General features: G+C 43.6%; 1 protein-coding gene across 1 annotated transcript in view; it reads left to right on the top strand.

The window, feature by feature from the left end:
• The window catches only part of grin2ab (glutamate receptor, ionotropic, N-methyl D-aspartate 2A, b), an 88,371-nt gene that overhangs the window by 58,917 nt on the left and 12,892 nt on the right, over positions 1-16,562 (top strand). Inside the window, 10 exon segments of the mRNA XM_084005405.1 lie at positions 546-712; positions 829-963; positions 1,068-1,145; positions 1,147-1,165; positions 2,213-2,418; positions 6,541-6,655; positions 6,761-6,963; positions 12,758-12,926; positions 14,196-14,349; positions 15,826-15,951. Of these exon segments, the coding sequence (XP_083861531.1) occupies positions 546-712; positions 829-963; positions 1,068-1,145; positions 1,147-1,165; positions 2,213-2,418; positions 6,541-6,655; positions 6,761-6,963; positions 12,758-12,926; positions 14,196-14,349; positions 15,826-15,951 (1,372 nt within the window).

Raw genomic sequence — 16,562 nt, 5'->3', positions numbered from 1 at the left:
GAAAATGTGGAGCCACAGTTTATAGAGCGCATCCTCTGACTACGGATAAAAAGCACTATGAAATGGCCTATTTGTGGTTATTGTAGCTCAGTAAAATGATGTTCAGCATTAATGACTTGGATTTTTGTCTGCGTTACATTTCAGACATAAAGCCAGTTCAGTAATACTGCATCAGAGGAAATGAGCGGGTAGAGCGCTGTTATTTGGCTCAATTAGGATTTGAGTCGGTGTACGGCTGTTTTATTGGCTGCTGGCGGTCGATGGGAATCAAACCTGTGAGTTATGAGGCCGTTATCCCCGACCATTAGGACCCTCTTGTTGCCAGTAGTTCCTCTCTTGCAGTGTAGTCTTGTTGCCTTCCTCTAATGCTCTTATCTCATCTCAGTCGCTTCTCTGACTCACTGATTGCAAAATGGTTTTAATTCAAGCAGGTTTTTGAATCTGATTTGCACTCGCTTACTCACTCCGGCTCTTGCTTATTTTATTTTTTTCTTCCTTTTCTGCGATGAATTCAGTTCCTCCACATGTGCTGTGTGTCGTTGCAGGATGAGAAGTCCACGTTCTTCCAGTTCGGCGCTGCTCTGCAGCAGGAGGCTCTGCTCATGCTCTCCATCATGGAGGAATATGACTGGCACGTTTTTTCTATCGTCACTTCCAAGTTCCCCGGGTACCAGGATTTCATCAGCACACTGAAGATAACTGTGGACCACAGGTGATGAACACGCTCCCCCCCGCCCCCACACATGTGCACGCTCTTCATCGCTAACCTTGACTCGGGCAGCTGGCGAGATTAAGCACCGTGGATTATTTAATGGTGTGTTGTTACAGCTTTGTGCGCTGGGACCTGCAGAGTGTGGTGACACTAGACGCTGTAGACGGCGACCCAAACTCCAAATCACACATTGCCCTCAAGAGGATCCAGAGTCCCGTTATACTGCTGTACTGCTCTAAGGATGAGGCCGTGTGAGTGTATTTAATTTTCTCTCTGCTGTCCCGACTCTCCGTCATACGCCTGTCGAGCTTCTGGAGCGAATCATTATTAACTCTCTGACTCTGCTGCTTCACAGGTATATACTCGAGGAAGCTCGATCGCTGGGCCTGATAGGAGCCGGTTACATTTGGATCGTGTCCAGTCTCACCACTGGAACCCGGACTTTACCCTGAGGTAGTGAGGCCCCATATGTAGGAACAGGTGGCCACTTTTGAGTGGTTTGACAGGACGAGTCAGTGTTTCCAGGCCTTTTCTCCATATGAATCATCTCCTTTATCTCTCTACAGCTAATAAGAAAAAGATCAATACAGGAATGATGAAAGAAATCCAGTCATCTCTCACAACATCAACACGCATCCTGAATAAAGGATGCCTTTCTATTACTGTTTCCTGTTAACCAGCTGAAAGTAGTCCAACACATAACCTTCTGTGTTTTTACACTAAACTTATAGACAACATATTAGAGGTGCTGGAAAGCAGACTGAGCCTCGTTAGCCGTTTGTCCGTCATATTTACTATCAGAGAGTATATTCAGAGTTGTGTCAATCATCTCATCTAACCAGAAAGCAAATAAGCATATTTTCCCAAAATGTCGAGCTAGTCTTTCAAGCATCATCAGATATTTTTAGTCGACTGCTTTGTTTACCTCTACCTGAAAACATTTGCTCAGCCTTTAAAATAGGATGTCTGACAGCATCACATACACATGCACGCTCAAAATGTAGGACTGCGAGGCAGCTATTATCCAAGTAGGATATAAATATGTGGATAAATAATTCAAGGTTATAATCAGCTCAAATGTTCCCCTCGCATTAAAAATCCACTGTTTGGCTGATTCCTTTTCTCAAAAGCCTCTCCAGGCTGTTTATTCTCCTCCTCTCCTTGTCCATCATTGTCAAGTCCCTTTTTATGTTTTGATTCAAAATTTGGTGGCAAATTAAGAAGTGAAAACAAAACATCGTTGGGTAGATTGACAGACCGGTGTGTCTGATGTTTGCTCACACACTTCGTGAGCTCATCCTTTTCTTTCATTGTGACAGTTTTGAGATGTAGGCGGAGCCTGAGCGACTCAGTGTGCGGACTCATGCTTACTAAAGTCAGATATTAATTATTTCAGGGAGGCACATGGAACCAATCAATCCGCCTTTGGGATATACGTTTAAAACTTCATCTTACACACCTTATGTGCCACTCCTCATACGTCTTCTCTGGTCCTCTCAGGTGTTTCCCCTGGGAATGATCTCCGTGTCCTACGACGACTGGGAGTACCCGCTGGAGTCGCGGGTGCGGGACGGGGTGGGCATCATCTCCTCCGCAGCCACCGCCATGCTGCGGGAGAAGGGGGAGCTGCCCGAGGCCCAGAGCAGCTGCTACAGCACAGCGTCAGACAGGAGCCCGGGGAAGCTTCCACCCAGCGCCCTGCGCAGGTGTGTGTGTGTGTGTGTGTGTGTGTGTGTGTGTGTGTGTGTGTGTGTGTGTGTGTGTGTGTGTGTGTGTGTGTGTGTGTGTGTGTGTGTGTGTGTGTGTGTGTGTGTGTGTGTGTGTGTGTGTGTGTGTGTGTGTGTGTGTGTGTGGAGATCAAGGTCTAGGCGCTTGCATAACTGGCTGTTTTTTTGTGGAGCTGAGTGTGGAGCTGTGTTACGTAAGGCTTTTGAATGTAATAATGAGGAGGGAGAGAGGAGAAGGAAGTGGAGATGACGGCGGCGTTAAACGCTGTGATGTCTGATGACATTTAACACTATTAGCTGTTGTGTTCACGGCTGCTCGTGTATGAGCCCACGACAATGAGCTGAACTTCAGGGAGACCTCCGTGTTGTTGCCGCCCCGTGTTAACCTGAGCAGACTATACGCTGCTGTGTGTGTGTGTGTGTGTGTGTGTGTGTGTGTGTGTGTGTGTGTGTGTGTGTGTGTGTGTGTGTGTGTGTGTGTGTGTGTGTGTGTGTGTGTGTGTGTGTGTGTGTGTGTGTGTGTGTGTGTGTGTGTGTGTGTGTGTGTGTGTGTGTGTGCACCTTACTTCACATGACTGGATTCACTGTCATTAAGTCGGGATTAAAGCAGCTTTTACTAGCTTTGTTCTCTATCTCTTTTTTCTTGTTACGTGGCTCTGTGGGTGGCACGTATATGTTGCCAGGTGTGTGCACGTGTGTGTGTGTGTGTGTGTGTGTGTGTGTGCACATATGCATACCAGCATGTGTGTATGTACTCCATTCTGAAGTCTCTGTGATGACGAAACAGTGGAATCCTTCAACAAAAGGGGAGGCACAAATAGACGCACATTCATCCCCAACGCTGTGAAAGCTCACATACAGAATGTGTTCGTGGCATTCAGGCAGATTTGGTGTGATATTGTGACTGCATCTTGAGGCATCCAGTGGCTAAAATCTGATTATTAATTCAGGAATTGATATAAAAGTGACTGAATACATGGAGGTCAGGCTCTGTACAGCCATGATGACTTACGAGTTCGCCTCATTAGAATGAGAGCCGTGATGTGATTTCCAGCATTATGGCTTTATTATCCCATTCCTCCATCCTATTAGCCCATTACAGTGTATATCAAAGCATATATTACACCCAGTTGTTGACAGGCTGATCCAATATAACTCAGAGCTTTTTCTTTTCTGTCTGAGGTTCCTCATTTGTTTCATTAGATTATATTAGATCTCATTTGCATGTTTGTAAAAACAACTGCACACCGTTTTTTGTGATAACAGACTGACAGGTTGGATTTCCCTGATTTGGAAGTGGCGAGGCTGTGATCAGAATTCTGCATACATTAGTCTAGATGCAATCTTGCCGCAGTGTGTATAAACAACGTGAGGTGGAGAGGAATAAGACAACATAATCTGGCACTTATTAGATATCATCCACCCCGTTGGATTCCCTGTCATTCTCGCCTGACAGGCATTAATATCCCAGATTGTAGTTCTGTTTATTTAGTCTCCGTTTTTTTAGGTTTGTCTAGGTAATACATTTCAAAAGGTTATTCTATTTGATGGAAGCAACGCACCATGCAAACCCCTAAGCTGTCACTATTTTCTGAAAAGATGCTCCCTGCCACAACACAGAGTTTGGGAAGAGCCTCCCTTCCTTCTTTATTCATACTTTTAGAGTGCTCAAGCAATGGCTACCCAAGTACTCCAATAATAGGAACATGTTCTGCACGTAGCGATAAGCGGACCCACATTTAAAAGATGCCATTTGAAAGAGCAGAGTTTTTTTTTCTTTCTGTAATGCGCTTGTTGCTGCTTTTAAAACCGGCATTACATTCCAAGTTAATGCATATGATTCTGCGTACAGTCATTTAGAAATCGCTGAAGCCCTTTTTAATTTAGCTGTCCGTTAAGATTTGTAAACATCACACAGATCGCAAAAATGATATGAACGTACATGTGCATATGAATATGAATAAATTAAGTATAATCTGCCTCAAAAAACCCAACCAGCCTCGTCCGTTTCGATCAAAATCTTTTACCCAAATAATGGTAACCAAGTTGAAACAGGAGGAGACAGCCGTTTCCCGGAATAGACCGTCACAGTGTTTCCGCTGTACAGCATGTATTCAGCTGTGGCGATGCACTGTGACAAGGGCATCACCTGCTGCACCATGACCACGATTCAAAGACAGAAATACAGATTTGTCTCGACATGTCACGATTAGCAAGCTATAATGACAAAGGCAGGAGTCTGGTATGTGTTCTATTTCATTTTGAGTGTTGAGAGAGGGTCTACATGGCAGGGAGGATCTGTTATTTACTCTTACTGTGTGTAAGAGAGAGCAAAGGCCTGTTTGCTCGTCTTTGTAAAAGCAGATGATGAATGGACCTCTCTCCACTCTCCAGCAACCATATCTATGTGTGTCAGAGTGTTGGAGTGCTATTCTCATAGTTTTCACCTGCAGGCGCACGCCAAACAGCGCTCAAAAGATTCTCCTTCTCTTCATGCATCTTGACTTCCTGTTGCAATACTTGGGTTTCTGCATGAATCCCTCATGGCCTCGGCTCCGTGTCTCAGAGAGGACAAGACGAGTTTGAGAATAATGATGCTGGGAATCTGTTGTGCATCTTTTAAAGGTGTGTTAAGTGAGACTTTGCATTAGGAACATACTTATAATGCATTAAAACCAGCTTATTGCACTGTATATTATAGTTATAACTAAACACTCCATAATGCTTTATAACAGTTTAATAATCATAACACCTTTTTAAAGCATTTTATATTGGCTTTTATGGTCAAGTATCACAATACTTCATTATTGCTGGTCACTAACTGACATTTTACTTTACTTTATGCAAACAATGAACAGTTAAAAACTTATAACCAGCTGGTGATGAATTATATCTTCAGGAATTTCATCAACGATGACTAAGCAGCTAAGTTGTAATTATGTTATAATTCATTATGACAGTGATTATAAGGCATTGGAAAAAGATTCAAATGTACTGTATGGGAATGATCATACACTAACATGTAGTCAGTGAGGGATAGTTATGAAGTATTATTATGTTTGACTGTATACGTCATCATATGCTAATGTGTGTTATGAATACTATTTTAAAGCATGAATAATATTCATGTCAGCAGATCGAACGCATAATTAGTATGTTTATGATGCATTACTAACATATGTGTCATGCAGAGCGCGACCAGAAAGATATATATGAAAGCAAACTCTTGTGTCAAATGCAAAAATTCTTGTGAAGCAGATGTGAAGCTGCAAATCTTTGACTTTTAAGACATTCTGTATTAGTCAGATGATATTTCAGTCGTATGGTAACCGTGGAAACCATGTTTGACGCAGCGTCAAAATGAATATCACCATTTGTAATAAGAGGGAACACAAGGCATCTGAGAAAACGTGTGGTCTGATTGTGGCAGCTGCTGTCCCGCTCGTTATTTGGTCTTTTTAGTAAACTTCCTACGACAGGAACCCCCCCCCCCCCCCCACACCCACACACACACACACACACACACACACACACACACACACACACACTATCATCCCAAGTCTTAACATCCTCGCCTTCCGAGATGTGTTTTACTGGAGCGAGTGTATTCCTAATCCCACATCGCTGGGAGTGATACCGGTGCATTTCCTCCTCTACTGCCTCACTTCAGCGAGTGTGTAAATGTTTCAGGCTCTGTCTGCGTATGCAGGATACTCGTGATACTCGTGATACTCGTGATACTTGTGATACTTGTGACTGTAGTGAGTAAGAGAGTGAGGGCAGCCTCGTTGCATCAGTGTCTTTCAGGCATGGATCTGTGGAGAAATCAATGCTGAATGTTGATGGGAGAGATACGTGGCCTTTGACTCTCCCTACTCCTACACACAGAGAGATGCTCACACACACACACACACACACACACACACACACTCATGCATGCACACACAGTGGGTGAAGACGGCATTGATTTGAAGAGGATACTCTCGCAGTGATTACAGAGTGCTTAACTTGTTGTTCCAAATGTATCTGCTCGTGTGCACACATTCGCACAAACAAAAGCCAAAAAACCAAAGCAAATAACAGCTTTCCTGCTTGTTTCAGACACATGATGCACGTATGGAACGATGGCCGTGACTTATCCTTTACTCCAGATGGTTACCAGGCCAACCCCAAACTGGTAGTCATCGTCCTGAATAGTGAAAGGAATTGGGAGAAGGTAACGCATAAACGCAGGGGTATTATTTAAAAGTCAAAACACTGTTATTAAGATGGCTATCCCTGATTTTTTTTTCTGTGTCTTTACCCACACACACACACACAGATGGGCCGCTGGGAGAACGGGACACTGTCGCTGATGTTCCCGGTGTGGCCGAGGTATAACTCCCACGGGGACGAGGATGCCGATGAGAACCATCTCTCCATCGTCACGCTGGAGGAGAAGCCCTTCGTCATCGTGGACAACGTGGACATCCTGACCGGCACCTGCATGAGGAACTCCGTGCCCTGCCGCAAGCACGTCAAAGAGTGAGTAGACACCCGCCGCAAACGTGCACCGTGCTGCTTTTAGAGGCTCAGTGTTACTGAGAAAAGGCTCACGATCAATCCCTGAACTGGACGTGGTTCAGGAGGAAGAAGGGAAAGTTCCTTTATCCCCTTTTTTTTTTACTTTTTTGATGCTAATACCTCTCGTCATTCATAATAACATACTGTCGACATAATTACCTTTAGAACAGAATGTTTACATCATAAACAATTTTACATATAGTAGAGAAATTAGCTGTAATCATTTCTAGTAACATATAGTTCTACTAATTAAGCTATGGGGTTTTTCAGGTATCGGAAAATGTCGTTGTCGGTATTGAATTCCAGGTTTCAAATCTGAATCAGTACAGAACATTACCCAATGATACCTGGACCTACTCTTTATTTTATTACTGTTTACTATATACAACTATTTAAAACCACCAACTTTCTCCCTTTATTTTTTTATTTTTTATTTTTGTCATGGTGTGTTGTCTGTATGTTTCTATAATACCTGCCTTAGGACGAGGGATGAAATTTAGCAATTATGCTAACTCCGGCATATTTACATTGATGTTCTTTGATATGTTAATTAATGTGCATTGTCCTAATCAAATAAATAAAATGTATTACAGCTGATTAGTAATAATAACTAGTAAGAGTATTTGTAATTAGTTAACTAGTAAGGTGAAAAGACCAGTGCAGCTAGTAAGCATTCACTAGTTCAACCAGGAATCTGAAGTCTGATGTCAAAGATATGGAATAAATGCTCAAACAAGCACCTGTTCCTTCTTCTCAGTTGAATAAGAAAAAGAGACGATAGAAAAGTTGTTTCTTGATCTCGGAAAAGCATCAATTAGTTTCCCTGTCATCATTCTACTATCGATCTACTATCTATTCCTTCCAGTAGAAAAGAATGAATAGAATCACACATCTCAATTGAGTCTCAAATTGTCGAAGATTATACTCGTCAATCAGCTGACCTTTGCTTCTCCACTTTAGCTCTACAAGGATTAATTCTGGGCCCACTCGTTTTTTACTTTATATAATAATGACTCATCATCAGTTTGCCCTTGAGACTCCAAATGTATATGCCTGACGATGTTCTTCACATGGTGGTGTTCAAACCTCGACTCACAGACTCGCTGCTCCGTGAGTCGGTTCTTCCCAGACAAACAGGTGTTTGTTTGTTTTTCATCATCGTCTTCGTCAGTGTAGTAAAGACTGAAACGCTCTTCAGACTTCTGTCGGAGAGTTCAACACACCAGCAAAGTTAGTTCTCATTTGCTTCATGGGGAATGAGTTCTGTCAGCATTAATAATTAATTGCTCTCTGTTGCTGTCGGCTCGCTAATGCCAATCTGTCGGCGGACATGATTTTTGTTTCTGCTGTCACTGTAATTACATGTGTTGAACACTGTGCTCTTTGTTTGATTGTTCCATTAACTAGTGGGATTCTCGTGTCGTTCTGAACGTGTCACTTCTTTTTAAATAATACACTTATTAATTAGCAATGCTGCTTATCGTTTCCCTCCGTGGAAATTATTGTCAATACACTTTAAAATTCACATCTTTAATGTTCTACAAGCTTGCATGATATTCCAGTTAAGTTTATATAATATCTGATCTCCCATCTGTGGCCATGAATGGAAGCAAAGAAAGGCTATAATTATTTAAAAATATAAGTAACTGAACTCTTTTGAAATGTAACCATTATTGACTTTATTTAATGTTAACGTTTAAATATGACCAAAACTAGTAGAACTGAAGTAATTCACCATTTCTGTGAATTTCCTTGGGTTGATATTTTCTGATGGTAATTTCATGTTGAACAACCTTTTTAATGTAGATACAGAATTCAGTCTCTTACATGGATGACATGACTTTTTGACTTGAATATTTAGATCCAGAAATGATCACTTGGATGAACTTTAATATTCGGTCTGCATTCGTAAACTTGAAAATAATGTATTTTAAAAAACAACTTTGTGATATGTAGACTAGAGCTGGAGCAATTAGTTGGACGTTAGAGTGAATGGACAGGAAATTAATTAATTAAATGATTAATGGGCAGAATATGTTAGGATTGAGACAGACGATCAAACGATTAATCAGTTAATTGAGGAAATATAATGCACATTAGTTAGTGATTAAAATAACTGTTAGTTGCAGGCCTAAATTGCACAACTTTAAATAAGCTGTTATAAATGGAGATTTGACTCGAGGGCAAATATTTTAATGCTATAAATTCACTGTTCAAGTATTCAGTAGTGATTGTTTGTTTATTTAAAGGAAGTGTACATTAATTAATATGATAACAATGGTTCATATAAATGTAACCAAGTTAAACACATCTTCATTTGTCATCTCTGGCAGGTAGGGGTGGGTAAAAATATCGATACGGCAATATATCGCAATACTTTGCCGCCCAATACAGTATCGATTTTTCAACTCCAAAGATCGATTTAAAAAAAAGATACATGTTTAGACGCGTTGTGAATGCAGTACTTTATCATTTTATTTTCAATATTTAATCCAGGGAATTTCATGGGAATTAATAAAATGGAGAGGCTGTTTTGAATGAAATAGTTTTGACTCAATTTGTCCTCTGATCAATATCATCTGATGTACATATACAGGTACTTGTGTTTTCATCTTTATTTATATCGCAATATCGTGATACGTATCGTATCGTGACCAAAGTATCGTGATATGTATCGTATCGTGACCAAAGTATCATGATATGTATCGTATCGTGACCAAAGTATCGTGATATGTATCATATCGTGACCAAAGTATCGTGATATGTATCATATCGTGACCAAAGTATCGTGATACGTATCGTATCGTGAGGTTCTTGCCAATACTCACCCCTACTGGCAGGTTGATGTTTACAGGAAAACAAGCAGACGACAAACTTAGAGCTAGCACATAGACATGCGTAAAAGACACATAAGCATATTTATCTATAATAAAGTTCAAACTTAGTTGCTTCAAATATTCAAATCTCTATTCAACTTCGGTTTCCATACCAGGAATGAAAACCAGCCGTTACGTTTCCTTCAGTTATGCCTCTGAATGTGCAATGCCTGTTAAAAAAACAACAAGCTGTAAATAAATAAATAAAACCATGCATAAATCCTGTGCTGTACCTTGAGACAGAAAATGAAAAGATGTTTCATGTGGGATTCAGCCCGACCTTTTGTCATCTCCCATCTGGACTACTGTAACTCCCAGCAAGTCGTAAAGCATTCTGTATTCTGGGTTCCAACCATGCAGAGCACCGCTGCATGCCCTGTCTACAACCTCCCCAAGTCCTCCTTTTGTCACCTCCCCACATATATCTCCTCCTCCCCTCCCCACCGGCTGCCGCTGGCTGTTCACATCACATTCTGAATTCTGTTCCTGGCATTCAAGGCTGCATATCTGCAGGCGGTGGTCTCTCCGTCCTTTCCAGCTCCGCTACAACCGTCCACTTCGCTCCTCGCCCCCCGGGGCAGCTACGTCACCTTTCACCTGGCCTTCACTCTCTTCACTCCTTCAGCCCGGACCGCTCAATGAAGCTCTCCTCACTATGCACATCTGTTTACTTTCTCATTTTTTAGCATATCGTTATCAGGCGTGATCACGTCAGGATGGCAGGAATAAGTGGCTCATGATGCCAGTAGCAGCTAATGGAATGGAAATCTCTACAGATTCATATTGACTTTGTTGTTCTCCCTCATCAAATGTGATAATTTCTTCATGTATATGTACATTTTTTCCCCCACCTCATCACAGCACTGCATATTAAATTACTTTCTCCACTGCAACACTAGCAGTGGGCAGACTGGCTTAAATCATCCTTTGTTACAAGTGAGAATGAATTTCTTCCATATGTATGATGACGCTTCTAAAACAATCAGCACAGCCCTTTCAACGGCAACACGTCAAACAGCACAATGGACGTTTTCCTCTTTGAAAGACACTTAAAAGGTGTTTTTGTCGTGGCTGAAATGTGTTGCCGGCCTTCTCCGGTGTGTAAACAACGCTGAGATGTTTCTCAAGCAGTCAGTGAAAGTAAAAGTTTCTCAAAGACGCTTCCCTTGGATTCTTTGACATCCTGGGTTTAGCTCCAATTATCTGCTATATATGGACACCTCAATAATACACCTAGACGCTTTGTTTCTCTCCGCTAATTCAGCTCCCATCTGAGCCCATCTGGATCCAGCCGGTTCACAGTGCAGAAGCATTAATCATGATTGCAGCAGGTTTAATTGCCACCGGCTCGGTATCTGTATCTGCATTGTTCTTTCGGCCACGGCACAGCCGAAGCACACAACTAAAAGTCCATCTTTTTAGATTCTACTCAGTCTCCATTCGTTGTCATCATTTCAGTGAATGTCAACATTTATACCAGACGATAGCAAATAGTTCTCAGGATGTAGGATAGGAGTAAATCCAAGGCTAGCATCAGAGAGAGTAAATACTCTCTTTGAGGATATATTTACTAGTTTCAGATGGACTGGAGATAACAGACGCTGCAGCACAGCGAGCGTTGAGGTTCTGACCCGTGCAGTCATGGCTTCTCGGACCATTAGACCACTGAATCACCGCGTGTGGAAAGTTTAACTTGTGACCCCGTTTCTTAACCCTTCCTCCGAGCCGGCCGTCGCTGAAGTCATCGCCGAGATGACTCGTGACCCCCCCCCCCCTCCGTATCCATCCATCCATGTACCCACATATACACTGTACATCCAACCATCCATAAGTGCTACATTTACTCACTCCTTCCATTCCGTTAGTGTTTGTTATCACTAAAGTATGGAACAAACAGATGTGGCGTCCGTGTGTGTCGGGGAGTCTGTGTGTTTACATAGTGACATAAGGACACACAGAGGCCTCAGCTGGGAGAGCTAATGTATATATTATGTGTGCATTAGACCACCTGGGGCACACACTGTACATACACAGGCTCACACACATGTATGAATACCATGCTCTCACACACACACACACACACACATGAAGCTGTGCCACAGATCCAGTTGAGTGCTGCTAAAAGACATTTTAATCCTTTGATGATTCAGTTCTTTGACAGCCGTTCTCTATGTGTGTGTGTGTCTGTGTGTGTGTGTGTGTGTGTGTGTGTGGATTCCTCCGTTCTTTTTATTTTATTTTTTTTTTCAAACTTGAAGTGAAAAGGTCGCAGAGTTACTGTTCCAGTCCATACATGCTACGCCGCATCAGGGACGGCAGACATGGGAGCAGAAATAAAGTTTTCATGGAACTACTTTTTTAAAATGCTGGTAGAGTTTAATAGATTATGAGTATCATTTGATCCAGCGATTCAGTTTAGTTCACAGCTCCGAGGTCCCCGGGGAGAGCTGTCAGAGAGGTTTACTTAAACATCCGCTTCCTCTCATCCCGTCTCATACGGCTGCTGTACGTATGCACAGGAGGTACTGTGAGTTTTAGACGTCATCAGTGGAGCACATGGGAGGAGGGGACAGGACAGCGTAAAGAGACGAGGGGAAGGACAGCTGATAATTTAATCATGTGGGTTGGTTTTTCTACCAGAGTCCGACTCTATTTAAAGCTTGGCAACATCTGCTCAGTACCCCTGTGTTTTCAGGCACTGAGGGAAACACATACACACACTCACAAACGCCATATAAGCTCTCTCTGGCCTTCAGCACTATTCACTACTCATAATTACAGTGTTTTACAGTTTGATGTGGAGCGAGCGGGCGGCCAGAGTCCCGTTACGCTGAAATGTCCTCTCACATAAAACCTCGCTGTGTGTCCGTGTCTTGCAGCAACAGCACGTCAGGAGGTTCCTACATTAAGCAGTGCTGCAAAGGCTTCTGCATTGACATTCTGAAGAAGATCGCCAGGAACGTCAAGTTCACCTATGACCTCTACCTGGTCACGAATGGAAAACACGGCAAGAAGATCAATAATATTTGGAACGGCATGGTCGGAGAGGTAAGTCCAACACGTCCGTCTCTGTATGGGTCTGACTTTCTGTGTAATCATTGGGAAATGTGGTTTCTAGCCGGGCTCCAACGACTCATAAATCCACCTGCTAGACCTCCAGTCTTTATGCTAAGCTAACCAGCTGCTGCCTGTTTCGTCATATTTAATGGACGGATATGAGAGATCTTCTGATCTAAGTGCCGAGGGGCCGGAAACAAATAAGCATGCAGTTAATTTGTCGTGATTAATAATTTAATGGCACTCAATATAGCAAATCTATCGCCTCCACACGACTCTCAACGTGGAGTCTTTGCATGGGGTTTGTTGACTTTAAAAACCATGTGGAACATCAGAAAAACAACAAAATGTGATCCAATTGTAAACAAAGGAGTAAACCCACTAAACATTAGCAAGCTGCCGGTTTCTCACTCTTAAACTCCCACACAGGTCTTTTAGACTCAAAGATATAAAATGTAATGTGTTCTGATGCTGTAAAAGAAGAAAAACCTGTCATTTATATGGACTAATATTTCTCACTGGGCCTTTTCATTCCATATAATCAACTTTAAAGAAAGCATTGACATCATTGATGTTTTCTGTCAATGATTTATTCGATCACAGCTGAATCTAGAGTGGCATTGGAGGGCGCAGACCTCGGCCAAGGCCAGTCCACTCCGTTTAATGGGCTCTTCCTTCGCCAATACGACATCCTTCAACCAGGTCTCATCCGGCCAGGAGACTCAGCGTAATCCTGCTGACAAACAAACCAAAAAACACAAACTCCACGGCGGAGATAATTAAAGTTAAGTGCTGTCACAATCCAATCCCCCAAAGGTTGAGAGCGGAACATAAAACGTCTGATAATGGACGCTGACAATATGATCCATATATTGTGGTAATGTTTATGGGAGCAGACTGCTGGGAGCCTTTAGAAAATTAAATCCGGGGGAGAAAAAACCCTTTTACTGCATACTAAAAACAACATCTTTATGTGCAGAATCGTTGTCTGTCACAATCCATCCAGGCACCCAGGAATGGTGGCACAATGAACAAGACAGATGTATTTTTACTTTTCATCCGATATGGCTGGAAATGCCCTCCAACCACAGCTGACATTCTGAGCTCGTAGCCTCAGTCACCGTGATATTTCACTTCCAAAATAAAGAACAGGAGGCAGAATGGCATGACGTTGTCCAAACATTCTGGGAGCTCCCTGTTTGTTTCTGTCATTGTCGGCGCTGAGTCACGCCCTCGCCCTGACCGCTCTCTGTCCACCAGGTGGTGTATAAGAAGGCGGTGATGGCGGTCGGCTCGCTGACCATCAACGAGGAGCGCTCGGTGGCCATCGACTTCTCCGTGCCCTTTGTGGAGACCGGCATCAGCGTCATGGTGTCGCGTAGCAACGGGACGGTCTCTCCTTCTGCCTTCCTCGGTAAATCCATCCTCGTCTTCTTCAACCGTCTTCTTTCTTCTCTCCAACTCCCCGTCAGCCGACTGCCGGGAGCAAGGGAGGAGGAAACGGAGGTGTTTACATGTCAGCACATAAAATGGAATATTTTATTCAGACAGTATACGCTGGCCAAATTCCACTTGTACTCTGACTTTATCTAGGCCTCAGCACCCAGAGCACATTAATATTTCTAGCAGAGCAGAGGATGCCGAATGTGCCAGCTGTTTTTTTTTTACTAGTCAACTCAGAAAAATCATTCTTGATCCTCTCCTCCTCTTCCTCCTCCTCCTCGTTCCTCCTCCTCCAGTTGTTAAGATGACTAGAAACTGAAGCGCTTCTCCGTGCTCGCCTAATGTCTTGTATTGTCATTGGAGCGAGACGGGGAGCGAGGGGATGTGTTGGACCATGCGTGTGTTGGTCCCTGCATATCAAGCCATGTGTCAGTATGCGTGTGTGTGTGTGTGTGTGTGTGTGTGTGTGTGTGTGTGTGTGTGTGTGTGTGTGTGTGATAATTGGGGGGGGGGGGGGGGGTTGACACCGCACGAATGTATTAGGATGTTTGCATATTGAATCAAGGGTGTGTGGAAGGAATGTCCTTATGTATGTTAAGGGGTGAATACTGTGTGTGTGTGTGTGTGTGTGTGTGTGTGTGTGTGTGTGTGTGTGTGTGTGTGTGTGTGTGTGTGTGTGTGTGTTTATATGAAAGCACATTGTATGCATATGTGTGTGAGTGTGTGTGAGAGTGTGTTGAGCCTGGGCCAGGGTATCAGTGACGGTTCAGTATCCCTCGCACTCATATTAGAGGCACCTCAGTGCACAATCTCTCAGGGATGGCTAACCCTGGCAGTCACATACTTATACAGTGACACACACACACACGCACACACACACACACACACATACATACATACAATTTGTCTGGGTCCAGCGTCCCTGGCACTCGTCCCACTCTCTGAACTCCTGCCCTGCTACACACCAAACACATGCAGACTCACACTCTCAACTCACACACAAGCACTGATCACAGGCGATCACACACACATGCCCACAGCAGGGCACATCAGATCACTGGGAGTTTGATTCTCCTCTCTCCCCCCTCTGTCTCCCTCTCTCCCCTCCCTCCCTCCTTCTCTCCCTCCCATCTCCCCTGCCTCAGGCCTCTCCCTCTCTCAGCTCTCATCCAAGGGAATAATGAGAAATATGGAAATGTGCTCCGTCAAACTCTCTGTGACTAACTCTCCTTCCCTCCCGCCTCTCTCTCTCTCTCCGTCTGTCTCCCTCTCTCCCCCCTCTCTCACTGTCATCCCGTGCCTCTTCTCTCTTTCTCCGAGTCTCCTCTTTTTCTCCGTCCCTCACTTTTGATGCAGCTCCTGCTCCTCCGCGGTGTCTCATGAACTCAATTTAACTCTCCGCCCTCCTCCCCCTCTCCCTCCCCCCCTCTCTCTCCCCACCTCTCAGAGCCCTTCAGCGCCTCCGTTTGGGTGATGATGTTTGTGATGCTGCTCATAGTCACAGCCATCGCCGTCTTCCTCTTTGAGTTTGTCAGTCCGCTGGGCTTCAACCGCAACTTGGCCGGGGGCAAAGGTAGGCTTACAAACCCGATCAGGAGTATCACACCCATCGTGTCTCCCAGGAGCGGGAAAGCAAAGATCCAAGCTCACCCCCGGAGCGAAGGAAGCCACCTATTATTACCCCCGACTTTAGACAGCTCACTTAATGTAGCGGAGCGTTAGCAGCTCTCTCCTCAAGCTAGTCACGTCATCAGAAACCAGCAACTGGTGCCAGCTCTGCTGAACCGCAGATTAATTTACCATCCAAATGACCCACAGGCCGATGCAGGTTTATGCAATTATGTCTTTTATTTGATTCCCATTTCCTGAACATGGTTTTAGTTTCTCATCTTAGACACTGATTGAACAACGGATGCCAAAAAAACTGTTTTCTAACTATACTTTATTTTACGATGAATGTGTTTCTCCTCCAGGAGAACAGTGTCTTTTAAAAGAATACTTCAGCATTGTTGGCAAAGACACTCATGGGCTTCTTGATGAGCGTGAGATGAGGAGATTGATAGCGTCCTGGTGCCTGGATGATAAATATGAAGCGGGAGCGTTTGGAGCACAAAGGCTGGAAACAAGTGGAAGCAGCGAGCGCGGCTCCGTCCAGAGATAACAGAATCCATCTCCCAGCACCTC

The sequence above is a fragment of the Eutrigla gurnardus genome, assembly GCF_963514095.1.
Source record: "Eutrigla gurnardus genome assembly, chromosome: 3".
Classification (NCBI taxonomy): domain Eukaryota; kingdom Metazoa; phylum Chordata; class Actinopteri; order Perciformes; family Triglidae; genus Eutrigla; species Eutrigla gurnardus.
This window is presented reverse-complemented; position numbering and strand designations above follow the sequence as displayed.